This window comes from Orussus abietinus, unplaced genomic scaffold (genome assembly GCF_000612105.2).
Source record: "Orussus abietinus isolate OABI.00-Male unplaced genomic scaffold, Oabi_2.0 scaffold148, whole genome shotgun sequence".
NCBI lineage: Eukaryota > Metazoa > Arthropoda > Insecta > Hymenoptera > Orussidae > Orussus > Orussus abietinus.
In genome coordinates, this window is record NW_019395996.1 from 16,897 (window position 1) to 44,632 (window position 27,736).

Sequence of the window (27,736 nt, forward strand, 5' to 3'; positions counted from 1 at the left end):
CCGTTAACCCAGGCTGGTACCCTTCCAACCAGAGCAGGGCTCCCAAGTAGGGCCGGATCGGGTTGAACAATGGGTCCTCGTCAATCTGCCCCGGCATTGGCCGGTAGCGACGGGGTCGGTCAGAGACTCCCTCCGGTGGGTCAACTAGACGGTAAGTCGGCAGCGGGGGTGGACTCGGTATCCCGTTCGTCGGCGACGGGCTCCGGGGAAGAGTCTCCCAGTCGTCCTCCGAGTCGGCCGTCCGATATGTGGCCCCGTCCTCGTTGTCGGACCCGAGGTCGATGACCTCGAAATCGTCGAGACGTCTAGGGGAATCGGCCTCCTCGGGCTCGGGGCTCACCTCCTCGTCAACGACCTCGAAGTCCCCTGGATCGCTGTCAGGTTCTTCGGGTTGTTCGGTGGACTGGGCCCGCGAGAGGAGCTAGTCCTCCCATTCCGGATCCAGGCCCTCATCGGCGGGGATGTCCTCCCGCTTGTCTAAATCCGCCATAACGAGTCCAATACAGGGCCTGGAGCGGTAATGCCCCTAGAGCAGTTCTAATCTTGAAAGAAAAGTAGTTTTAGCTGGTTTCAACACCGTCCGGTTAAGAACGGAGTGACTGGAGCGAAAAAGGAGATCCTGCGGAAAGGTTTAAGAGTAGAAAGGTTTGAGGTCTTCTATGGCAACCTTCCCTAGGGAGTTCCCCTGGAGATTGCTTATGAGGTAGACCACTCGTGTTAGTGCCTTGCTAACGACGAATGGTCCGTGGAACGGGGTAGCTAGCTTGGCGGAGTGATTTTTCGCGGCTGAAGACAACACGTGTTGCCGCTTAAGCACTAGGTCCCCCTTTCTGTAGCGGTGATCGCGATGTCGCAAATTATAGTAACGCGATTGGCGCTGGAACGCGGCGTCTAGAGCGTGCACTATCCAACCTCGCCAGACATTGAGGTGTTCCATCCTCTTTAGAGAGATTATGGCACGGTTCTTCCGGAATTCGGGGTAAAGCGTCCGGTACGTGATGAAGCGCGCCCTTGCGGTGCATGATTGTGAACGTGTACTCTAGCAATTCCAGATCCCATCGAGCCAACCTCCCAGTCGGGTTCCTAAGGTTACGGAGCCATCGCAAGCTGCTGTGGTCCGTGATATCGGTGAACTCGTAGCCCTCTAGGTAACACCGGAATTTACGAATGGCCCATATAACCGCGAGACACTCTTGTTCAGTGACCATGTACTTCCTCTCGGCGTCGGTTAGGGCACGACTGGCGTATGCGATTACCCTTTCGTCACCGTCGCGGGCCTGAGTAAGGACGGCTCCGAGGCCCACACTACTAGCGTCGGTCTGGAGCGTAAACGGGAGAGTGAAGTCAGGGCAGGCCAATGTTGGCGCTGATGTTAACTGAAGGTTTAACTCGTCTAGAGCGCGTTGCTGTGGGCAACCCCATTCCCGTTCTCTTTGCTTTCTGGTGAGCTTGGTCAGGTGTTCAGCGGCGGCACCGAACTCTGGGATGAATCTCCGATATCATGAGGCCACTGCTCGACCCTGAACCCTCATTTGGAGGACTGATGCGGTATCAATGATACGTTCATGCCCGTCCGCGACGACGACTTGCCGAGGCGGTACGGTGAACGTCGATAGCACTAGCCGCGTAACTCGTTCAATAGTTCCGGGCCCGAGAAAGGACTTGCTCGCGCCACAGTCCACTAGATCTTCTAGAGACTGGCCTCCGATCTGGATGGGGGTGTGGAACGCCCCAGGGTGCGCACTTCTCAAGGTCGCCTGTAGCTCATCTGGAATCTCGGTCCTGCTAACGGTGGTTACCAGCGGTGGCTCTGCTGCCGAATTAGGGGATTCCGCCGTGTCGGCCGTTTCTCCCCTCGGGGAGGGTGCATACTCGGAAGGCCCGATGTGTCCGTTTTGGTGATCCCGCCCATCGATAGCGGACTCACTGGGTGGCGTTTCCCGGGTTGCAGTATGGACACTTCGCGGTTGTTACTCCTGGGCAACGGCAACGGTAACAGAACAGCCTCCGCGGTTCGGGGCATAGACGGTGTCGATGGCCCGCTCTATCGCAATTCCAGCACTTGAACTCGCCCGCAGGGGTTGGTCCAGGCCGAGGATTTGGGGCCGATTCTCGTGGGGCGGGTATCGTGGCTAGTGGCCCCGGTAAGGTGGTCGTGGGGGTTGGCGCTATGGGTGGTCAGGCCGCCGAGGTGGGCCTTGGCGTTCGTGATGCGTTGGCCGTAGGGGTTGGTGGTCGAGGCGCGGCGCACCGAGGTAACATGGCTACGAACTGTTCGACGAGGACGTCCCCGGAGTCCCTTACGAGTTCCTCGTCCTCGTCATCCCCTTCGCCGGTTACTTGTGCCATATTGGCTAGGGCGCGGCGGATTGGAGTCGGACGACCAGAGGGGGTACGAGGCCCGGCGTACGCGAAGCTCGGGCACAAGGAGTCGTGCGGTAGCGGTGGTGACTTATAATTTGCCACACCCTGGAACACTCGTTCCTGTCGCGCCGCGGAAACCTCAAGGGCGTCCATCGTTAGGTGTTCGGCCAGAGGTAGCACTAGTCGATAGGCTGGCAACATATTACGGTGAGTGTACCTCACCCTCTCCCATTCAGAACATGCCGGCTGTATACGGGAGAAAAGGCCATTCATACAGGCGATGTACTCAGAAACGGACTCCGTCTCCCCTTGTGTACGACTTGAAATATCTACATGAAAAGCTATCTGGTAATCGGGGTCCGCGAAACGGTCGCGCATCGCTTGGCGGGCCGATTCCCAGGTCGAAAAGTACCCAACATGTCCGCGATACCATATCAGGACGCTGCCCTCCAGGGTGAACGGCAAGGCTCTCAGCAGGTCAGTGTCTCGGATCGCCAGAAACTTCCGCCCTTCCTCTATACGGGAAATAAAGTTCTCTACGTCCTCCCCACGGCTTTCGGTGAACTTGAACCCCCAGGAGAGTAGAGTGCGCAGCACTGCGGGTGCGGACATGGGGCGTCCACCCGCGGCGAGGAGGTCGTCCTCGTCGTCTTCGGGGGTGAAGGTATGTGACGGTGGTATTAGCATTTGGCGGGTTGACTGGGGTTGGTGGTCCCCCTGGTGAGGTCCCCCCGTCGTCTCGCGGTGTCGGGGTTCCTCGCGTCCCGCCCGTCCCAAACTGTGGGGTGGGACGTCGCCCTGGAGTCGTAATTTTTCCAGTCTGGTACGGTCGTGTTCCAGCTGTCGCTTTCTAGCTTCGAGCTGTCGCCATTGGTCCTCCAACATGAGGCGTTGGTCGTCCAACTGCCGATGATATTCCGCTACCAAACGCCTCTGGGTTTCCGTCACGGGATTACCGTCCAAATCGGGATTAAGCCCCAGCGGGATTTTTGTTTCGCCAATTTTAGGGGAGAGTTCGGGAGCGGTCGCGGTAGCCTTCAAGATACCGGCGGTAGCGAGCGAGAACACATCTGAATCGCCCCCGCGGGCCTCGGGCAAGCTCGAGTGCTGCGACCCGGTGTCCCCTATGGGCACCTGTAGCTTTGCTTCCTCCATTTCGGCTAACCTCTGCTTAGCGGGCATGGTCGGAGCGCGGCTCATGGGTTTTCCTATTCGCCTCGTCCACCCACCCTGGTCTTACCCGCGAGGTCATTATGGGTCTTATTGGGGAAGACAGTCCCGATCTATCGGCCTGAGCCTACTGGGGGTGGAAAGTGAGGATAGTAGCGCCCGGTGGGGTACGGGTTCAACAGGAGTCCCTTTGCCTTCGCTACCCGCTATGGCAGCCAAAAGGGGTAAGGGTAGAGATTACTATAACGTGAAGGAGCAGAAAAGGGAACGGGTTTTACCTGAATACTGGAACGGTAGCAGGAAAGGAAAAGGTTTTCACACAAAAGTGAAACTATAACTGGGAAAGGAAAAGATCTTTCACTTATAACGGAGAAAGGAATGCTATTAGGGGAGCGGGGGGCAGAGACATATAGATATGTATGTAATGATAATGAGTTTATTATTATGCTAAACTACTAGCCCTATCCTAAACTACCTTATTCTAATTACTTAACCTACTCACGGCTACGGGCGAGCACGCGGGCGCTGGGATAATGGCGGGCACCTCGTGGCGGTGGGTCGGCGGCGGCGCGGCATCTCGGGACAGGCCGGGTCGGCAGCGGCGGTGGGCCCTCACGGCTGAGTCGCTCGGTCGGTTAACGGGAGCGGTCGGGATGCCGAGTGCGGACCGTGGTCCGGTTCGGAGGGTCGGAAGGCACACTTGGCGCTCGGTCTCGTCCCCTGCTTGGCACGTCGTCGAGGCGGAAGTGTGCTCGGCGATCTTCGGGCCGGTTCGGTGGCGCTCGGGCGCGCCGGCGCGGTGTCCGGGACCGCGCGCCTAGCGCGGCGGCTCAGGGCCTGAGGGCGCCACTGGCCCGGTGGCGCGTCGTTCAAACGACGTAACGGCTTGCCCGTCACACCCTCCCCCTCCGTAGAAAGGGTTGTTTCCTCGTCGTGTCGTGCCTCTGTGTAGTCCTTGTGGAGTGCGTGCTATGTGATGTATTGCGTCTGGTTTTGTGTGCCCTTTGTTGTGTGCGAGTTCCGTTGTATGTGTCTCTTGGTGTGTGTGTGTGTGTGTGTGTGTGTGTGTGCCTCCAGCCGTGTGCCTCCTTCCTGTTGTGGGTGTGGGTCTTGCTGTGTGGTTGTGTGTGCCGTATGTTACATGTGCCTACCGCTGTGACTTTTGGTGTGTGTGTGTCTTTTATTCCGTCCCTCGTTCGGTTGTTTCGTCCGTATGGCCTTTGTTGTATTTGTACTCTTATGCTAATTCCTACGTGTGCGTGTTGTTTGTGTTACAGGGGTTGTGTAGTGTGTTTGCTATCCTAACCTACGGTTTGTGTTTTGTACTTGTTCTTTCTTAATGTAGTCTTAATCCTAACGGAGGTCGCTTAATCCTCGGCGCGTGAATAGTATCCTACTCTAAATTAATTCTAATGTGTTCTCTATGGTCTTATTAAAATCCTAGCCCTATTGTCCTATCCTAAGGTAGCTGTGTTCTATTTTGTCGTAGTGTAATTCTACATCTCCTATGAGATCGCTTAATTGTACTTGTCCTCATTCTAGTCCTAAAATCTATGTCGCAAAATGTATTACCCTAACCATACGTGTATGTTAAAAAATGTGAAAAATTAATGCTATTATTAATTTTTTTTTTTCTATGTATCTCTGTGTTTGGCTATCTATTCCTATTCTTATATGACTACGTGTGGATTGTTTGTCTTATGTCTATTGTGTTACTTTTATGTGTTGTTTGTGTGTATTTGATGTGTGTGCGTTAGTCTTGTTCGTTTGCAGTGTGGTATTCATCTGAGTCGTCTTTGTCCGTACTCGTGTTGCGCTTATCTAGTGTCTGTTTGGCGTCTCTGTTGTCGTGTATTTTGTTTATTTGGTTTCGTGGTAGGCGGATGAATTGTCGGTTTTTTGTTAGATTGTGTCTGTCCCGTGCTACGTGTCCATGGTGTGTTTTGCGTTTCTCTGTTTCTTTTCGTTCTGTACAACTGTCTTCTGGTCGTTGTTTTGGTTGTCCTAGTTTTGGGTGTCCTGTGAATGGGTTTGGGTCTATGTTTGGTTTGTCTGCGTAGTATTCCTTGAGTTGGAGTGTGTATAATCGTTGTTCTTCTTCTGTGCGTGTGGGTTCGTATGGGTTGTGCCGTGTTGGTGTGTCTGATGTGGCTTGATCTGTATTGTGAGTTTCGTTGGTGTGTCTAGTGAGTGGTATGTGTGGTGTGGGTCGTGGAATGGTTCCTTTTGCCTGAAAGCGGAATTGTGCCGTTTCGTCGTCCGAGTCGTGTTGTGTGTGTGTGTGATGTTTTCCTTTTGTGTTGTCGTAGGTGGGTGTTGTGTTTGTGGCATTGGTGGCTGTGTTGGTTCGTCGTCGTCCCAATTTTCGGTCTGTGTGTACAGGGTTGTTGGTATTGGTGGTGTCTGGTATCTTTGGTTGTTGGTTTGTTGTATTGGTTTGTCGTCCCAGTTTTCAGTGTTTGTGTGTTGGATCGTCGGGAGTGGTGGTAAGCGGTATCTGTAGGTGGTGTCCTCGTCCTTGTTTGCGTGTTCCGTTATTGTGTTGATGTGTTGGGTCTGAGTGCGAGGTGTTTCCGGTGTCGGGAGAAGTGTTCTCCGTTGCGTTAGTGGTGTGTCGATGTGTTGGGTGTGCGTGGTGGGTGTCAGTCGATGGGTTCTGTGTGTGTTGGGTTGTGGTCGTGTGGTGTATAGGTGTGGGTTCGGTGGGATGTTCGGTGTCGGTAGAAGTGCTCTACGAGGTGTGTTTGGTGTTGGTAGGAGCGTCCTATGTGGTGTGTCTGTGTTTGGTGTGATGTCTTGTGTGTGCGTGATGGTGCATGTTATTGTTCGCTGTGTAGTGTGGTCGGTGGAGTGTATCGTGATGCGAGTTACGATTTGTGGGGGTGTATTAGTTGGTGATCGTGATGATGGCATGCGTGGTCTATCTGGGCGGCTCATGATTGTTGTTTCGTTTAACCTGTAATAATGGAGTGCATTAGTGTGAGTAGGGTGAAATATTGTTGGTTATTTCTTTCTAGGGCTGTAAATATAATTTAAAATCTTGGATATGTGATCGTCCGGCTGATTTTCCGGTTTCTGTGGTTAGTTCATAAATTGTGGGGGAAATTATTTTTGCTATGATGAACGGGCCTGTATATTTGTGTGTTAGTTTCGTTGCAATGTGATCTACTGCGGAGGAAAGGGTTCTGTTTCGGTTTAGTACTTTATCTCCTATTTTGTACTGTATGTCTCGTCGGCGTAAGTTGTAATGGTGTGCTTGTTTGTCGTATGCGTCTTGTTGGTTTCGTAATGTTTCGTCGTGTATTATTTGTAGTTGCTGGATTCGTTGTATCCATTTGTCAATGGTTTGTTGGTCCAGGGTGGATGAGCCTTCTATTCTGTCTCGTAGTGAGTGAGTCGGTGAGAGTTCCCTGCCCAAGTTGAAGAATGCCGGTGAATATTTTGTAGATGTTCGTGGTGTCGCGTTATATGCGAATTGAAAATTGTGTATGTCTGTCCCAGTCACGTTGGTCTTCTTGTATGTAGGCTTGTATCATTGTCTTCAGGGTTCTATTTGTTCGCTCCACTGGGTTTGCTTGTGCGTGGTATGGTGGTATTGTCATGTGTTTTATGTTATACGCGTGGGTAAGTTGTTTGATGGTTTTGTTGATGTATGGTGTGCCGTTATCTGTCCATAATATTTTTGGGGTGCCCCATCTGTTAATAACTTGTGTTTGGAATGCTTGTTCTACTGTCCTGGCGTTGGCTTTACGTACGGGTATGAGTTCGACCCATTTAGTGTAAGTGTCTTGAAAAACGATAAGGTATTGGTTTCTATTCTTTGATGGGGGTAGTGGGCCTATGATGTCTGATGCTACGAGTGTCCATGGCTCTTCGATGATATGTCGTCCTATTTTCCCTTTTGGCAGTTGTTGTTCGACTTTAATTCTTTGACAAATGTCACAGTGACGTACGTAATTTACCGTGTCTCGGTACATTCCCGGCCAGTAATAGTCCTGGGTGATTTTGGCGTAGGATTTTTCGATGCCCGGGTGGCCGGCTTGTGGTAGGGTGTGGTTTTCGTGAAGGATGGTGTGTTGTTGGGGTTTTGGTATTGTTAGTTTCCATGCTTTTTCGTCCGGTAGTATGTCGCTGTGCAGTATTGTAGGTCTGTAGAAGTATAGTTGTCCGTTTTATATTTTCCAATTTTGGTGTGTTTCTGGGTGTTTCTGTACTTGTCTGAATTTATTCGCGTACCAGTTGTCTTCTTGTTCTGTTATACTTGATACCTGTTCTTGTGTTTCGTGGATGCGGGAAAGTGCGTCTGGTACGTGGTGTGAAGCTCCTTTGCGGTGAATGATTGTATGATTGTATTCCAATAGTTGGAGTGCCCACCTTGCTAGTCGGCCGGTGGGGTTCTGTAGATTATGTAGCCATTGGAGGGCGCTGTGGTCAGTAATTATAGTGACATTTGTGCCTTCTATGTAGGGTCTGAATTTTTGTACTGCAAAGATAACTGCTAGGCACTCGATTTCTGTCGTGGTATAGTTCTGTTCTGCTCGTGTAAGGCTTCTACTAGCGTATGCAATGACGTGTTCACTGTCGTTTATGTTTTGTGTTAGGACTGCTTCTAGTCCTGTTCCGCTTGCGTCCGTCTGCATTGAGAAGGGTTGCGTGAAGTCGGGGTGTGTGAGCGTCGGTGGTGTGGTTAAAGCTTCTTTGATTATTTCGAATGCGGCTTGTTGTTCTTGTCCCCAGGTCTATGGTTGTTCTTTTCGTAATAGTCGTGTGAGGGGTTCAAGTTTGGTTGCGAAGTTGGGGATAAATCGTCTGTACCATGATGCCATGCCAATCAGTCTGCGTATGTGTTTGATGTTTTTGGGTGTCGGGTAGTTTCGTATGGGTTCTGTTTTCTTAGGGTCAGTTTGGAGTCCGTCCTTATTTACTCTGTATCCTAGGTATGTAACTTCCGTGCATCCGAACTCGCATTTGTCCGGGTTGATTGTGAGTCCGGCCTGTGTGATTTTCGTTAAGATGTGTTGTATCCAGTGGATGTGTGTTTCGAATGTGTCTGTAGCTATGATAATGTCGTCTAAGTATGCGAATGCGTGCGGTTCCATGTCTGGTCCTATGAGTCTGTCTAGTAGTCGTTGGAATGTGGCTGGGCCGTTAGTTACTCCGTACGGCATTCGTTTAAAGTGAAATAATCCTTTCCCGGGGGCTGTGAAGGCTGTAATTTCTTTACTGTCTGGGTGTAGTGGGATTTGGAAGTACGCTTGTGATAGGTCGATTTTTGTTAACATTGTTGCGTTAACTTTCCTAAAGTCAATGCAGAATCGGTAGGTGTTATTGGGCTTCTTGATCATGACGATCGGGCTGGACCATTCACTGTGTGAGGGTTCTATTATGTCGTCTCGTAACATTTTGTCGATTTCCTCGTGCATGGCTTGTTTGATATGTTCAGATGTTCTGTATGCTCTTTGTTTAATGGGTTTACTGTTCTGTGTCTCTATTTGGTGTTTGACTAGGTGAGTGTGTCCTAATTTTGGGTTTCGAGGAATGATGTGTTGAACGATTCTTTTGATGATGGTTTGTTGGTTGTCTGTCAGCTCCGATATTCCGTGGCATTCCGTACAGGTGTTGTTACTTTTGTCTGTCTTGGTCTTGGTTTGTACTGGTTTGATATTGTTGCTTTGCTGTGGTGTGATCGTATCTTGTTGTGTTGTTGTGGCTCGTGTGGGGTGTGTTCGTGTGTGTGTGTGTGTTTTGGTGTTCGTGTATAGGAAGGGGTTAGGTGGAATGTTGGGGGTTGGTAGTAATGCTGGTCGTGTGTGTGTGGGTGTGTTCAGTTCCGTTAGGGTGTGTTCTTCTTGGTTTTTTGTTACCGTCTTTGGTGTCGTTATTTGTGCTGTTGATTGTGCTCTGGGTTTGTCGGCGGGTGTATCTGGTTTCCTATTGGTTTGTGTTCCCTGGGTTTTGAGGTGTGTCTGTGGTTGTGGTAATGACGATGGGTCTGTCTCGATGGGGTATCGGATGTGTGGCTCGTCGGGAAGGGACCATGTTCTGGTGTTGAAGTCGATCTTCATGCGTGTGTCCGTCAAGGTGTCCATTCCCAGGATGCAGTTGTATGTGAGGTCTGGTACTAGTCTGGCGTTTGTAATGTATGTTTGGCTTCCTATTGTGATTGGTGTTAGTATAATGGTTTCGATAGTTGTTGTTTGCCCATTGGCAACAGTGATGAGGTTATTTGAGGGTGTGGCTGTGGGTAATTGTAAGTTTTTGAGATGTTCTCCTATTGTTTTGTTAATGTATGTGTGTGTAGCCCCTGTGTCGACTAGTGCGTATACGATGCAATTCGTAATTTTTATTGGTAGGAACCATCTATTCATTTTGTCCGATTGCATGTTTGCGTCCGCGTGATGTGATACGTTTTTGGCTTTTGTTAGGGGAGGTATTGTAGTCGTCAATGTCCTCCCCTCCTGTCGTTTCCCTGGTTCTGGTTTTGTTGTGGTCGTCGGTTTGGGCAGTCTTTAATGAAATGTTCGGGTGATTTGCAGTGGTGGCATGTTGGTCGATGGTCTGTCTCTATGGGGAATGTGATCCTCGGTCGTTGCGGTGTGGGTGGTAGTGGTGATATGTAGCGTTGTCGTGGTTGATATGGTGTTTGATTGGTGAAGGTGGATGTGTGTGGTAGTGGTGATCTGTAGTGTTGCCGTGGTTGATATGGTGTCTGATTGGTGAAGGTGGGTGTGGGGTATCTATTGTGCGGTATGTCGGATCTCGGTTGGTATTGCCGGTATGGTGAACAATGTGTCTGTTCTGCTTGCAACTTACTGTGTTCCCATTCTTTTCCTAGGTCTTCTAATTGTATCAGGTCGGTGAAGTCTCGTCTCTGTATCCGTGCTTTGTATTCTAATGTTAGGTTGTCGTACGCAATGTATAAAAGTCTGTCGGATGGCATGGGAGGTTTAAGCTGTTCTGCGAGGGTTTGCAGGTGTAGTAAGTAATCTGTAATAGGTTGGTTTGGGTGTTGCATGTACCTCTCGATTTTTCGTTGCAGTATATTCATATAATCTTGTCCCTGGAATTTTTTCCGGATCTGTTCCTCGAAATCCTCAAATGAGTTCCAATTTTTTCTATGTATGTTATACCAGTGTTTTGCGTTGTCTTTCAGTAGTACGAAGATGTTGTCTAATAATTGGTTATCGGTAAATACGTAGCTGTGTTGTAATTGTCGTATCGTGCTGAGGAAAGTGTGTAGGTTCTCATGTGCCTGACCTGCATATGAAACTTTCCATGTGTTAATGGTGTGAATTGGTGGTTTGTAGTATGGTAGGGGTGGGGGTGTATATGTGTGTGAGTTGCTGTATGATTGGGGCCATTGGGTTACTTGTGGAAGTGGTTGTGTCATTTGATTGTGTGGGTGGGGTGGTGTGTGTTTGTTGTGTGTCAATTTGTTGGTTTAGTGTAGGTGGTGTGTTATGTGGTATGTACGTGTTAGGTTGTGTGTCAGTTTGTTGGTTTAGTCTTGGTGGTGTGTCATGTGGTATGTAAGTATTAAGTTGTGGGGGGGGTGTTGTTTGGGTGTATGTCGTGTGTCATTCCGTTGGTTCAGTCTTGGTAGTGTGTCATGCGGTATGTAAGTGTTATGTTGTGGGGGGGGTGTTGTTTGGGTGTGTGTGTATTGTGTAGTGTGAGTGGGTGTCCTGTTTCGTGGCTCTATGAAGTGGTCTGATTCTTGTATTTGGAGTGGCTCTAACTGTGCTGGGATGAGAGTTCGTCGTCTATGTTGTCTTATTTGTATGTTGTGTAAATCAGTGGTATATTTTTGTAAAGTGTCTTGTAATAAGTGTATTTTTCTTTCTAAGTCCTCTGTTTCGCGTCGTTTGTCAGTGTTGGGGTTGTGTGACTGTGTTTCGTAATTGGATGTGGTGGCGTTGTTCGTGTACATGTTTTCTTCTGTCAGTAGGTCCTCAGGTAGGTCGATCGTAACTGATGTCTCGGACCGGACCGGGCTGTTGTGTCGCTGTGACCTTACGTCGTCCTGTACTGTTTGTTCTGTGCGTTCCGTCTCATATCTGTCCGTTGTCGACATTCTTAAGTCGTGTAATACTTCGTTCGTCTTTGAAGTGGTAACGCGTTGTAAAATCTAATACCTATGTTTTCCTGTGTCTAGTATTTAAAACATGTGTGATTTTTATGTTAGTTATTCCTTTTATATGCCTATTCTTCTAATTCCCTATTTTATTTTCCTGTCTCATATGTTTGTATTGCCCTATTCGTAATCCTATCTTTCTGTTTATTGAATATATATCTTTCTTTGTAAATGTAACTCCTAACTATACAACTGGGTCGGGGTAATGGAGGTGTGAGGGGGTCGTGGGTTAAATCGTTGGGCGCCAATTTATAACGGGGAAAGGAATGATGGTAGGGGAGCGGGGGGAGAGACATATAGATATGTATGTAATGATAATAAGTTTATTATTATGCTAAATTACTAGCCCTATCCTAAACTACCTTATTCTAATTACTTAACCTACTCACGGCTACGGGCGAGCACGCGGGCGCTGGGATAATGGCGGGCACCTCGTGGCGGTGGGTCGGCGGCGGCGCGGCGTCTCGAGACAGGCCGGGTCGGCAGCGGCGGTGGGCCCTCACGGCTGAGTCGCTCGGCCGGTTAACGGGAGCGGTCGGAATGCCGGGTGCGGGCCGGGGTCCGGTTCGGAGGGTCGGAAGGCACACTTGGAGCTCGGTCTCGTCTCCTGCTTGGCACGTCGTCGAGGCGTCGTTCAAACGACGTGACGGCTTGCCCGTCACACACTTAGGAGTGAAACTATAACTGGGAAAGGAAAAGATTTCTCACTTAAAAGTGAAACTATAACTGGGAAAGGAAAAGAATTTTCACTTAAAAGTGACCTGTAGCGGGTGAAAGGTGAGTTTTGCACTTTAAAATGGACTGTAGCAGGAGGGATAAGTTTTCTACTGAAAAGTGAAACTGTAGCGGACAGGGTAAAGGGTTTTCACCTAAGAGTGAAACTATAGCGGAATGGGTAAGGGTTTTTCACCTAAAAGTGAAACTGTAGCGGAAAGGGTAAGGGTTTTTCACCTAAAAGTGAAACTGTAGCGGAAAGGGTACAGGTTTTAATGGCGGTTCACATTAACCCCAAGGGATGAGGGTCCGGGCGGCTACTCGGAGGGTTCGCTGAGTTAGAGTGGTACTAGATATCGGAGGGGCCTTGACTTACCCCGAAACTCCCTTGCGTTCCCGCTCCTTTCCTCCTGTCTGAGGGCTGGTACAGCTCGCTGCTCGCAGGACCGTCCCTTCTAATCCCTCGCTTTCTGCTAGAATCCTCTGGCTATCTCACTGGTCACCAATTTTCCTACGTCCGTTCACTTTGAGAATCCACTATCGAATGAGGAATCCTCGGTGTCCCTCGAGTGGCTCGCAGGGACCTCTGCGGCCGGAGGGGCACGGCGAGTGTAGCCCGGGCGTCGGAATGTAAACACCTCGCGCGGCGTACCCGGGCAAAAACGCTAATCCCGCGTTCGGCCGAATACAGTCTTGCGCGAGCTTCTGGAGCGTATTCTATTATTGCCGTATTTATCGATAACACCTTCGAACGTCTTCAGCCGGTAGCTATGCTCGGTTTACCGAAACTTTTGGGAATTTATTCGGAATACTTCCCCTGGAACTGTCTGAAGTCCTAATACATGCGGGTACCCTCTAAGCCCTCTCGGTCGTATTCTGTATTAAATTCTATAATGAATATATTCAATTTCTAGAAGGTTCCAACGGGCGTTACAGTAGAACTGAAACCTGTAATTTCCGTTCCTGAGGTAATAACAATTTCTTCCGACTGGAGGGTACCTTGGTAACCCGTTCGGTATAAATAATCCGGAAAGTCCCAGTCGGGGCAAAACACTTTTTCTAAGCTCATAAGAACCATGGTCCCATAAGTAAAGACCTTATATCGGTCAGAGTCCAAGAACAGCGGAACCGAAAGTTCTCGACTTAGGCAAGAACTTCGGTATGCAAGGTCTAATAAGTAAGAGGTATGGAGCGGTCAGGGGGTGAAATAAGTAGGTCGAAGATTTTCGACTTAAGCAAAAACAAGAAGTCCTATCTATTAATAATACTGATCGCGGAAGTACGCTTTCGACCAGGTCACGATGCGAAAGTAAGTAAGCCGAAGAGTGTTGGCTTAAGCAAAAACGCCCCTCGGAATCCTCTAAGGTTCTTTTTTTTGTTTCTAACGGAATCTCTAACAGTTCTTAAATTCAAATTTTTCTGGAGCGCAATCGTAGCCTTTGTCACCGTAGCTCAGCGTCTTTGAGTTTTAACAATTCGCGCGTTTTGGGTTTCAAACATTCGAGCGTTTTGGGTTCTAACCCTTCGAGCCCCGCGTTGGGCGCCATTTGTAACGCGATTTTTCCTCTATCTGAAAACCTCGCACACCTTCGTCGATCCGCGCTCTCGTCTCCCTCCCCGTTCTCCGACTATCTAATGGGCGCCAGTTGATTTTTGGATCCCTGGAACCAACAAACCGGTCTAATCAGAATCGTAACTCGTAATCGCAAAACTTATCACCTAAATTATATCATGAAACGGAGAGAAAGGCGGCGAGAGGGGACTCGGACGGCATGTCCCGTGTCGCTCAGGAGGCAAGTTGTGGAGAATTAGGGTCGGAGTCGTAACTGACCTAAGGGAGTAGGTGACAAAGACTACACTTTAGCGAAGAATGAAGAAAAGTTGTATATTCTCATATATTCCCAGATACTCTAGTACATCATACTTACGCGTTTGTACATCGCGGCAGGAAAAGAGGTCCTTCGGTGATCATACTCAGGTTTCCACAGGACAGGCAGACGTCCGCAATGCTATGAGCCTCGACCAATAGACGCGAGATTGGGATCTCCGGGGCTCTGATATCGCAAACGGAACGGAACGGTAGCGTATGGAACTCCATACTTACCCTAGAGTTCCTTGGAACGGACATGAACGGAACCCTAATGCCTCACTGGAGCAATCGACCGGCACCTCGCCCTCGGCCCTCTTCTTCACACATCCACTCGCGGCACTCACTCGGGTCAGACTCTCTTTTCGAATTCTCCCACAATCCTACGCAACCCGAAATTCCGGACATATTTCTTCCCCTCGGCGTACCCGGCGAGTCATGGGAGGGGAACATTCGGTACTTTGGAGGTCGCGGGGGTTGTCACCGGGTCCCCGGAGAGTGGTAGGGGAATCCGCGAGGCCGATGGGAAATCCGCCGGCGGGCCTATCCCTGGGACCGATCTTGGTGGTGGAGGACGACCTATCCAAATAAATGCCACGGCTTCCTCGGCAATGGCTGTGGCCTGTCCACCGCGCGAGGCCTGCAACCCGTATTTCTTGGCGCCTCCTGGCCTCACCAGGTCGATCCTCTCCGAATCGGGGCGCTGGGATCACCAGACCGCTGGCCCTTGCCGGCGAACCTCCTCGGTCGGAGCGCTCCACCCAGTTGGAAGACTCCGATTTGGTCCACGTACCGCTTTTCCGGGTGGGCGTCCTCCCGGTGACCTCGTAGAATTCCCATCGTGGGACGAGGGGTCCCACTCCCCGGATGTTTTGGGGAGTCAGGGCCCGTGCCTCGACCTCCTCACATCACTCTCCTCGCTCGACATCGCGGGCTCCGAGGGGCCCTGGAGCGGAACGGCACCCATAATAGTCTCTTCACAAAAACCTTAGAGTTTCCGGAGATCCCGTATCGCCTATTGCGGTCGTGGTCTTGGGACGGACAAAAATCCATCACAATATATATACATGTATATACATTGTAACTTTTCTCGCGTACCGGCCCTTTCCCCCTTGTTCGGTCGCGTCGTATCGCGCAATCGAGCGGTCGCGAGGAAGTTATAAGATTTGCCTTTTGGCAGTCTCAGATTGGCTTGGGCTTACAACGGCGCAGAGCCTCAGCCTCTAAGCACTTATCATCAGTGAAACCCGTATGGTAGGGAATCCAGGAATTTTATGTGTTTCATCTGAGGAAGGTTCGGTCGTGAACTCGAAATTATAAGGGTCTCCGTGTGTCTTTCCGTCGCGTCTAGTATGGTGTTCAATTAAATTTCTCTGATTTTGAAAATTGTAAGTCTATTTCGAGATTATGTGTGGACGGGCTCCACGGTCACACCTTGTGCAATGTGTTCCCGTGACCCTTTAACAAATGGGGAACGTCGCCATGCCGTCACGCCCTCGGTGTGTAAATGTGAAAGAACCTTGTACTGAGAGTCTGGATCGTCCCGTACCTCTGGTCACCCGGGGAACGTCGCGATGACGTCACGCCGGGGGCTCAGATGGGGGGTACGAGGCCGTCTCCTGTGTACGAGGTTCCCGGTTTCCTCCGTCAGACACGGAAAACACCCGGGGAACGTCGCGATGACGTCACGCCGAGGGGCAGGTGCACGGCTTCAAGACCGTTCTTGAGCCTGAGGAGCAGGATGCGCGTCGTCTCGAGCGGCCAGACACCCGGGGAACGTCGCGATGACGTCACGCCGAGGGGCAGGTACAAGAGTCCGACGTCGTCGTCCTGGTTATATGTTCTCCCGTCGTCCGGCCTCGTCTCAAGCGGCCATACATTCGGGGAACGTCGCGATGACGTCACGCCGAGGGGGCAGACGCGAGAGCACGAGACCGGCCGCGGAGCGCCTCGCTGCCGAGTGGAAGGGGGAACGGCTCTATGCCGTCACGCCTCGCACGACACGCGAGTTGGCTCGCCGAATTTCCTAAGATTTTCGACGGTGATTCCCGGAAGGGGAATCCGTCTAAATGGCCACCGTTCGTAGGTGGTCCGAGGTATCCTTGCCGGACGCTTTGCCGGACTTCCTTGGGTGTTCGGACTCACCTGCCTACTAAGGGCACTGAATTCTATGTGCTCGTGAGGAGCGGCCCTGTCGCCTTGTCTCCTCGAGCCTTTTTAATATCCCACTTGCCAGGGAATGCCTGGCAAAGGTATCGCGAAATATAGGATAATTCCTGGAGGAGCAGCGCAATGCTACCACGCCCAGAGGCTCTTTCGATCGGAATAGAACGATCAGAAAGGACCTCGATTAGAGAAAATCCACGCCTTTTATACCCGCGGAATACATGGGATCTATTACTGTATCGTCGGATTCCCACTCTGGCCCGCGTTCTTTGACGTGCTATTGGACACGATGGTTACCCTTTAGACGATTTGTAATTTCTCGCCCTTTGAGTCGCCGGGGTCAAGGCCGCGATCATTTCATCCAATCGGGGTGACTCATATCGACGTTATATTAATTTGATCGCGATGTATTAATTCGCGACCTCGTGACCCTGCCCGTGTTGTGTGCGCGCGAGGCTCTCTATCGACGCGCCGAGCAAGCGGTTGTTTTTATATCCCCCGCGAACTAGTTATCGCGTTGACTACCGTCGCGGGGACAAGATTCGATTTGTCTTACACAGGTGTCGCGTTGCGTACCTCCGACACGTCACAACATATATACTGTGACGTGGCAAAACCTTTGCCCGTCACAAGGGATTCTCAGGTTCGGAGCGCGGAGGAGTCCCTCGGGCAATCATTGGCATAAGTGTTGTACTATTTTAAACATGTAAGTGAAACTTGCGACAGACTCAGCGGTGCGCAGGCGCCGGGCGCATCATGCGCGCGGTAATAATTTTGACAGGCTCACGAACAGCGCGCGGGGCCCCAAATTCGGGGGTCCTGCTGCCATCAGTCGGCGGCCGCCCTAATTTGGCGGCCTAGTGACCCATTTAAACCAGGTAGGTCGGTGCCCGGTAAGAAGTTCCGCGAGGTCCACTAGAAGGACATCGGCGCCAAAACGAAGGATCTTCCGGCGTATCCGGCATTGCCAGAGGAACTACCGTATCGGTCAGAACTGTCGTCGTCCCGTCCCGTCAGCGATAGCGCTTCGTGCCGTTACCTCCCGAAGGGCGCCGTCCCGATACATCCTGATGGGCGCCGTACCGATACGCCCTGAGTGCCGCAGCAGCGCTGTCGCTTGGAAAGAGGAGCGGGACCGTCTTCTCGAGTGCACTTCTTACCGGTGAGCCCGAACCTGCCCAGGGGGCCTCCTAGACCGCCATTGTCCGATACCGCATCGTGAGCCCATACCGCGCCGGAGCCGATACCGCGCCGTGATTGCCGCGAGACCGTTTAAATCCGAGTAATTTAGTTCTCGATTCCGTTTGTTCCCGCGACTCCCGGATATCGTCGCGGGCAGACCTTTCGTCTAGGGAGGACATTCCGGTTTCCGATTCCCGCCTCTTGCGAGCGTGGCGGGCCGCGGAAAGCGTTCGATTTTTTTGTTTTGAAATACCGGCGGGCGGAGACTCCCACCCGCTCGAATGGATCGCGCCCCGTATCATTTTCTGTTCGTAAGTGTAAGTGATTCGTTATTACCGTGGCTGCTGGTAAGCAGGCCGGAGTGGGAGAGGCAGGTCGGAGGTGAAGGGCCATACCGAGAGCCGGTGCATAATACTGTTGCGCAATTATCGAAGGCACCGGGCTCTTACCGAGGTCCGACGGGGCACGTAAAAGGTCCTCCCGCTAGGGTGTTGTACCCTGTTCGGACTTCCACCGGGGAGTTCGATTTGCTTGGTCGCGTACCTTAGTTTTCTGAATTGGTCCTGTTCATTTTCTGATCCCTGGCTTTAGTTTTCCTGTCCCGACTCTGTGCGTAGAGTCCTTTATGATATTGTGACGCGCTTCCGTGGTAGGATCCCGTTCACGGAATAAATCTCCCGAAGGGCTTGTCTGTCGCAACCTTGGTTTTTTATTAATTCATTGACCTTGCCGTCCCGGCGAATTCTGAGATCGACTCCTCCTCACTCGTGCCTCCTTCATAACAAACCCCCTCAACTCTACCATGCTCCGAAGGGCGTAAGGTACTTGCGGGGCTGAGTGGCCGGTTGGATACGCCCGGGTGGGTCTCTTCGACCGGACCGAGTCGGCTTGCTCGCGCTACCGGGTACCGGGATCCCGAGGTGCGCGTGCGCACCTAGCGCCCTAAATAAATCGGGCTCCCGGAAGAGTCGATGATCGGGCTTGACACTCTTTTTCCTAATTTACACCGGGCGTATGACTGTTTGCCGACCGAGGTTAGGAATTCCCGTCGCAATACATATGTATGTATATATTGTGACGAATGACATGCACGAGGGCGATAAGTTCCGGGCCCGCAGCGCCCGGACGATCGCTTGTCATCTTTGCCGATCGTGTAGACGGGTCCGTTCGAGCCACTCAAATATTTCCCGGTTTCGGGAACGAAACACGAAATTGGGCGCCGGGTCTCCCCGGAGGCCAAAGAAACAGAATCTCAACTCTCGACAATCTCAAAACCACGAACAAAACTAGGCTCGAACGATCTCGGACGATCGTCGCGGCGCGGCCGGCTAGCATAGAGCGCACTCGCCAGGTTCGATGAGGACGGGGTAAAACCAGACTACGAGTTTGGAGAAAACTCAACGAATTGGGGAGAACTCAAATCGGGGAAATTTGGAAGAATTTAGCCCAGGAAATCAAAAACGGAAATTAAAAAAATTAAAAGATTTATTCGACCAGTAAATAATTAAAAAAATAAGTTATCAACAATTTGGTCCGCTGACCATAGCTAATTATAATAGAAACGGGGTTCGACGGAAGGTCGCCTCGAAGAAAATCAGATCAGAAGCGAGACAATTGTAAAATGCGGCGGTTTGCAATAAACTCAATCGGGCAAAGAAAAGGAGATCCGCGGCTACTCGGCGCCGGGAAAGACGAAGGGCGAGAAAAGTCCGAATCGGGAAACTCTATAAACAAATTCAACTTAAATCCAGCAGAAAGGGTCGCTAAGACTGAAATTAAATTTATAAAGAAAATAATACGCGCTTGCTTGCATGGACTGTCGGACTTAAAATTACGCGAGAAAATGCAGCTCTGAAATAACTACGCGACATAATCTCGACGCTTCTTAAACTATACATTCTACAACTTTAATCACCAAAGATTACTCGAAAGACGAGTCGCAAAGTTAATCTCAAAACTATATTCGAAAATAACGATTATAACCGGAAGACAATTGGGTTTTCCGGGAGAGAAAAAGGGTCGTGGACGTAGGCGACCACGCAGTCGCCGCACGGCTTCTCCGCCTCCGACCCCGAGGAAAAGATAATAGACAATCCTATGACTCGAATTCTGGCCGCGACAAAAAGACTAAATTCTCACTCTAGAAACTGAAAACCAAAACCTTTCACTAATTTTCGCGAGAGACGATCAATCTATGATATTTCAAAAGTCAACTCTGGCTAAGGTCAAAACCTTTCACAACCCTACGCGAGAACAGAGGAATTTATTACACTCAAAAAAACAGTCTTAGCGAAGACCAAAACCATTTACAAATCTCCACTAGACAAAGAACGCTAAAGTTTCGCGGCCAGACAATAGAAAACCTCGAATTACGCGCTCCTACTCAAAATGGCGCGACAGAAATTTACCGGGCATAGAACATCATGGGACACGACGCAAAGAAAAGAAGTCGCCCTTGTGTCCGCTCGAGGAATCCCGCGGCTTCCCGAAAGGCTAACCCAAAGTCCGATTTCCGTCTGCCGTAGGCCCTATCAGAGCAAACCGGAAGATCGTCCGCGTGAGACTTACGGAGACCGACTCCGCAGTACGCTTATGCTCATCGGCGCGACACTATCCGGGTCCTACGGCTTCACGAAACTTTCTCGGCGACTCTAATTAATCTCAACAATGGGAGTCCTTGACTGGACACGTGGCACTTACATTTATTCAGATAATTCACCGCCGCTCGCCGGCCCCTCGACTATAATCCCTCGCTGAACATGGAAGTTCTTCGGTCATCGGCGACGGAAAACAATTAGACAAGGTCTAAATAATCACAGGTTTTAAAGATACTGCTTAAACCGTGGATCTGGTCGGTCCGACGGTCGAAGGCAGAGAAGATTAGAGCTCTCCGAGCGCTGTCCTAAGTTGGGATTCGGCTGGCCAGTTCGAATCCTAATCAGCGCCGTTAAGGGGGGGTCCTGCTTTATAAGATCCAGAAAAAGCTTTTTCTCCAGTATTTTTTTGAAAGAGAAAAAAATAACTGATCCCATTGAACTTTGAGGTATATTTTAATATGTATTTCAAATGTATAAAAAGGTTCTTACAACATGAAAGGTTTTTACAACATGAAAAAATAAATTACTGTAGATTTATCAGTCTATTCCGTAAGAACCTTGCCACTGTAGTCTCCAATCGGCGGGAAAGATGTAGCTCGTAATTCTTGTCTGAAACGAAAAAACCAAAACAATTTTCAATTGTCATATATTTTTCTTCTGGGTGAACTAAGAAAAAGCAGAAAAATTCGTGAAAGTATAACTTTTTTTTAGGTTTGAAAAAAAGTGTTTTTTGAAATGAAAAAAATCACTTTAACGTGCTATAAAAATTATTATTAATAAGACTGTTTTAAAGATTCTTTTAGTTCACATAGAATAGAATTCAATATTGAGGAGAAAAAACTTTGATTCTTTTCAATAGGTCGTTTAGTTTTTTTGCTATCACGCCTGCCGATTTAGAAAAATCATAAAAATGAAAACTGGAGAAAACGCACTTCAAAGTATTCAATAGAAAGGAGAAAGAATAAATTGTTAGTTACTTACACTAATGATCTGCTAATCAGATATTCCTGGTCCATATAGTAGTCTTTCTGCTTCCCCAAACAACTTGTTCAGATGCATTTGCTCGAGTCGATGAGTCGTACGAGCCTTCTTGCTGCTAAATGTATGGCGCTTGTTCTCCCGCTCAATCAGTTGCGCGTTAGCGATATCAGCAAACATTTAGCATTGCTGGCCAATGCTCAAATTGAGTAACTGCATGGTACTCAAAATCGCTGAATACCCTTCGTTGAACATACCTGCAGTCATGTAGGCGGCAATTTCAACAACACTTTGGTCGGAATTCAGGTGTTTTAGAGTGATGCACCAGACTGTTGCATTGAATCACTCGTTGGCATTTTGCGTGTGACCGCCTAAGCATTGCATTAAAAGCTCATAGTTTGAGAGTTCTTCATACATTGGCCGAATGTGTTCCTCGATTTTTTCGTCAATTATCGACCAGAATGCTTAAAAGATTGTAGTTGATTTATGGATTCAGCTTTGCGCCATTCACACCAGCTATCGACGGCTATTGGACAATTCTCATGCCGAGGGGATTTGTCTGTTGAACAATAATGATCTAAGGTTGCTATTATAGCTTTTTTAATCTCTTGGACAGAATCAATATTTCTTCTAATTGCCAAACCATAATAAATCGCCCATATAAATCTCGCGCCCCTGATCAGTTTCCCGATTGGAAAGTAGATGATAGAAAATTATTTTACCATAAACCCGATCCATGGAAATCGATCGAAATTGACGACCTCGATTCATGGAAATTAGTGCTGCCTACGGATAAACGGAAATCCGCCATTATCGAAACCCATTCTTCTCCGCTGTCTGGCCATTTAGGAGTCTATAAGACCCATCGTCGTCTTTCCCTCCATTTTTATTGGCTCCGTATGTTTCAAGACGTCGTCCAGTATGTGAGAAGGTGTGACGTATGTCAACGGTGCAAAGTTGAACAAGCGGCACCTCTCGGTTTTATGGGACGTCGCGCCGTTACCCAACCATGGACACTTATCGCTGCCGATATAATGGGCCCGTTTCCCAAAAGTAAACAGGGTCACATATACCTTCTTGTCATCCGGGACTTATTCACAAAGTGGATAGAATGTTGTCCTCTTCGTAAGGCCACCGGCCAGGGTATTTTGCTGCTGCCTTAAAAGATTTAGTCTTTTCCCGTTGGGGAGTACCCGAAGCATTACTTACCGATAATGGGACCGAGTTCGTAAACCGCGATCTTACAGCCATACTCGAGGAGTTCGGCGTAACTCAGATCACCACTCCTCCGTATCATCCGCAGGCTAACCCTGTAGAACGTATTAATAGGGTTATTAAGACAATGATCGTGTCCTTTTTAGATCTCGTCCATCGGGAGTGGGACGCTCACCTAAACGATTTTCGATTCGCGTATAATACCGCACATCACTCCTTGATAGGAGCTACCCCTGCGTTCTTAAACTTCGGCAGGGAACCCGTTAACACCCCAGTTCGAAAACTGAGTGAAGACCTCGAACTACTACCTCAGCTACCTGAAACGTGGGTGGAACGTATGAAAAGGGTAGATACCCTTCGCGGACAAATCGCGAACAATTTGTAACAAGCGAATCGAAGGCAGGCAGGTTGTTATAATCGTCATAGACAAAATGTACAATTTAAAGTCGGCGATTTGGTATTAAAACGCTACCTTGTGTTATCGTCGGCCACCCAGCATTTTTCGGCCAAACTTGTACCCAAGTTTCATGGCCCCTTTAAAATTTCACGTGTGTTGTCTGATGTAGTTTATGTGGTGGTGGATAGTAATGATCAACCCGTGGGTAAGGTCCATATCCAAGACTTTAAATCGTATTATGTGCCAACGCCCCCTTAACACCTTATTTGCATCCCTATAGATCTCTGGTAGTGCTATCTGACCACTGACGGTTCCCTATTGGCTGCCTTTATTCATCCACCCGCGATGGACGCGCGCCCGGAGATGCCGTGGGCCATCCTCGCCGAATATGAGGATGATATGAATGATGTGGCGTTGAAGAACTCCCGATTTTGGCACGACGTCTGCCTCGTCGTCAGCGAGCTGACACACGAGCAGACTGGATCCTGCCCCTGGCGAGATCTCCATCGTCGGCATCTCGGTGCCAGCAATGGGCGCCTTCGGGATTTTCCGGACACCCAGGAGATGGAAGCTCAAACGGACCGTCTCGAATCAACCACGCGGGCGTCCCAAACCGACCCGGTCCCCATGGTCGAAATGGAGGCCCAGACCCCCGCTTGGGTACACCCTAACCAAGCAACCCAGACTTCGAACTGGAACCAAGGACCGTCTACCGGACCCCAGCAACATTTTCCGGGCCATTGATGGTGCCCAACACCTACGCACCCGTGACCCCCGATGGACCACTATTCGCAAGAGGCCCAGCCCCACGAGCAGGACATCGACCCCTTTTGGGGACTCAAGGCGTTCAAATACGTCCCTCCGAAGCCCAAGCACACCTGGGACGAACCCCCTCGGGTCAAGCGCCCCCACTCACCGACGCCGTCCACGGAGGACGGGGTTTTCCCGGAGGAGGAACCATGGAGGTTTCCGCGGCGCCAGAACCCCTCACCCGATCGGGTACCCGTCGGAAATAATTGGGGGAGCAACACCCACCCTCCGTGCGACCCCGGAAGGTTACAGCGTAGCCAGGAACCCTCGCCAGACCTAGCGTCATCGTACTCGTTGTGGAGCACGGATACCGCCACACCATCAACACAGTGGGAGACGGCTAGCTCCACTTGCAAGTCAGACGCAACAACCACATCCTAACACGCGGCTATCTGCCCTAAACTACCTTGCAAATGCTTCAACTATGGACAACCAGGTCACCATTATTGGGAGTGCCCGAAACCAAAGAGCGACTTCTGTTATCGCTGTGCGGCCAAAGACGTCGCGATAAAGACCTGCGGCCGTTGTGGCAAGGAATGGCGGACCGAAGGCCCCTATGTCGAAGGTAAAGGGCACGTCCCTCGAGCCAACTTCATGCCGTCACCAAAACGTCCGGCTAGGAGGTAGGACCCCACCCCCACTAATGGTTACCTCGGAGGGCACCCCAGCAGGTTAACCATCATCGTGCACGTGACGTTAATCGTTGCTACCTTCCGCAAAGACAATTTAATTTTTTTTCCTTCGTTTGCTGCCTTTCGTGTAGAGTCCGCGGAAACCGAGCTACTTTCGTTCCCTTGCGCTGTCGCCGTAAGCGGCTCATTTATTATTTTTTTCTTTGACTTCCTTCCCTTCCGTTCGGTGCCTTTCGCGTAAAGTCCGCGAAAGCCGAGCTATCTCTCCTATCCTTATGATGTCGCCGTAGCCGACCCTTTTATTATAATTTTTTTCTTTCTTTGCGTTCCCTCAAGAAGGCCCGTGGGGCACACATTGTTAGTTCCTTCAGTACCCTTGTCAGTAAATATCGTTCATGGTTAAACCTTCGCATTACTTATTGTATTACCCCTAAAACGTTGCTCTTCTTTCTTTTATTTTATTTTCGTATATCGACAATTGATATTTAGTCCCGTTCGGTAGTATGCTACCGCCGTACAGAGGAGAGAGATATTTTTATTGTTTTCTGTCATGGCTAAGGGCCTGTTGGAACATTTTGGCGGAGCCCCGCGAACGGACCCCGCTGTTGAGAGAAAATTTAGTTTAGGGTTTAGTGACTCAAAGGGAGGTTTTGTGTGGTAAGTACGCTCAGGCCTCGTCCAGCTTCCCCCAGGGAGGGGGGGATTGTGACGATGCACCCGATGGGCAATCGCCCCAGGGCTCCGAATGTCGAACAATAATCCTGCAATGCATTAAAATCTTTCCGAAGGTAGTGGTACAAAATTTTAATCGTATCATTACATCCAAGTCTTATTTCAGCACGCTTGGCGCTCAAGGCCGAGGAGGAGAGGAGCCCGAATATTCGTCGCGTTACCTGTAACTTTTTTTTGGTATCATAAGTTGTGTATAGCTTAGACGTTAGGACGTCCTCGCGGTGAGACGAGTGCGGGCAAGAGGTCAACAGCCATCGCGGAACAAGGGCGCCCTCGAAGGACCACAGAAGAAGAAGACAACGGTGGCAGAGATGTCTCGCCCCGCCGCCGCCCATGGGTGCCGGGGCCGCGCGGAGTAGGGCCGAACCGAACCACCCGTGAACCCGCGCTTGACGGCAAGAACCGACCCATGGTGGCGTCGCTGGGTCACCGCCTCCTTACCCGGATTTCCGGCCCCTCATTGATGGCGGGAGGAGGGCGCATTGCCGGTGGCCGTGAACCCCCCGCCGTGACCTTTGACTCTAGGGAGTCCATAAAAGGGCGGTGAGGGGGGGGGGCAATTGCGTCGTCCGCCTACGCCGAGGCCAGGCCGCGGTGACCCCAGGGCGGACGGACCCACTGGTCCCCACACCCGGGAGCCGTTGCATCGAGGGATGTCGGCACCCCCGTGTAAAATCGCGAGGAATGTTGGCTCAAGGGAGCCCAGGACCGGCGACACCGAATCTCCGAGGAGCTGCGTCCCTGGACCTGCGGATGACGTCATGCGCCAGGTGCGCCCCCCGATTGGGCCGCGGAATCCACTTCAAATCCGGCGCGCGAACCTGCGCCGCGGCTGTCATCATCCAAAATCGTCGAAATTCCGAACGCGACCGCTGACAATTGGCCGACGCAATTTGGCAGCCGACGGCGGCCAATCAACAAGGACTTCGAGCCGCCGACGAGGAGCCGTCGAGCGTTCCCGGAGGACCGCGGCGAAGACCCGGCCTTCTTGGTCTACGAGCGTCGAGCCGTGAAGACATCACCGCATTATCCGCTGCCTTCGTCCGCCCCCGCTGCCTACACTGCAGAGAGACCTGGGGAGATTACTGCCGACGGTGGACTCCATCGAGGGAGCTGTCGCACTCGCCGAGCCCGAGGTTTGAGCGCACCGTACATTTTTAGGACATTTTGAGTAGAATTTTGTAGATTTTCCTGTTTCGCACTGTCCCCGGGTAACCCGTCGTCGGGCCGCGCGCCACGCGGTTGGCCTTTCCGCGTATAATCGACCAAAGTCTCGTGTGAGCGGCCTCATAGTATTGTCACGGTCAAAGTCTCGTGTGAGCGGCCTAATAGTATTTTCACGGTCAAAGTCTCGTGTGAACGACCATTTTCCGATATTGACGGTCAAGTCTCGTGTCAGCGACCATTTTCCGATATTGACGGCCAAGTCTCGTGTGAGCGACCATTTTCTGATATTGACGGCCAAGTCTCGTGTGAGTGATCATTTTCCGATATTGACGCAAGTCTCGTGTGAGCGACCATTTTCCGATATTAACGGCCAAGTCTCGTGTGAGCGACCACTTTCCGATATTGACGGCCAAGTCTCGTGTGAGCGGCATCAGTATATTTTCGCGTTCAATGTCTCGTGTGAGCGGCGCTTTTTATATTTTCGGCCAAAGTTTCGTATGAGTAGCCTAGTTGTATTTTTTTTGGCCAAAGTCTCGTGTGAGCGGCCTTTTTGAAATAAAATATCTCATTGCCTCTCTCCTCGGTCGGATCAAGAAGCCGTGTCGACCCAAACTCGAGGATGCTGTCTTGAGCGGTCGACACGTAAATTTCCTTTTGTTTCGTGAAGTACGAACTTCAGTCACTTTCCTTTTGTTTTCGCAAAGTGCGAACTTTGTTAAATAATTCCCGTTTTCGCGAAGTGCGAATCGTAATTAAAATATGTCATTTTTCGCGAGGTGCGAATTTTCAGTCAGTTTTCCTTGTTTTGCGAAGTGCGAACTTTATTTAATTAAATTCCGTTTTCGCGAAGTGCGACCCGTTATAAACTCAAATTCCGTTTTCGCGAAAGGCGAATCGCCCTGTAATTTCCCCCTTTCCGGGCTGGATATTTCTTATGTAACCGTGTCTGCCTTCAATTTAGCCGTTCCATTTATAAATCGAAAGGAAAATATATGTCCGGAATTTCACTATTTTAAAATGTTAGTTTCGTGATCCAATAAAATTTAGTTGGATCACAATTACTTCTGAGCGAATGTAAGATATATAAAATTTCAGGTGTCCGAGATCTCTTTGTTTCTTGCGTCGATTTATAGGGCCGAACTTTTGAAATTGCTGCCTTTTCTTGCGCTTCTTTTTTTGTGTTATTGCTGCCTGACTCGCCGAAGTCATTAATTTATTTTGCTTGCGTCTGTTTCCCGTTTGGATTTTCTTTGCAAGGTTGTTCGTTTCCGAATTTAATTTAGTTCCGCGTAGATTCTTACGTGTGTGCAACTCTTAATTTTCGCGTTGTCTTTAATTTGATTAATATTCTTGTCCCGTAGTCGAGCCCAATTATAATCGAAGATATAGTTTCGCGTTTTGGATTTCGCATTTTGAATTTTTGGCTGTCTAAAACCACCGTTCTTTTCCGTGCGCTTCGCCGCGCGCATCGTGCCTTTGAGCGCGAGCGCGTGCTCTGTCGCCCAGACCGGTATCGGATTGTGGGCCCGCCCGTGGCGATTTTAAGACATTGTTAGATTCAAGATTTGTCATTTTGGAATAAATAGGTCATTAATTTAATTCCGCCTATGA

At 50.1% G+C, this 27,736-nt stretch overlaps 1 protein-coding gene across 1 annotated transcript; it reads right to left on the minus strand.

Moving 5' to 3' along the window:
- Positions 1-5,571: 5,571 nt before the first annotated feature.
- On the minus strand, positions 5,572-6,447 carry LOC105697186 (salivary glue protein Sgs-3-like). Its single transcript, XM_012420281.1, has one exon. It carries the CDS (start codon positions 6,445-6,447, stop codon positions 5,572-5,574), a length of 876 nt encoding a protein of 291 aa, XP_012275704.1.
- Between the last annotated feature and the right edge of the window lie 21,289 nt (positions 6,448-27,736).

Coding starts and splice junctions, on each gene's coding strand:
- LOC105697186 (XM_012420281.1), bottom strand. CDS start 6,447: ATGCCATCATCACGATCACCAACTAATACACCCCCACAAATCGTAACT.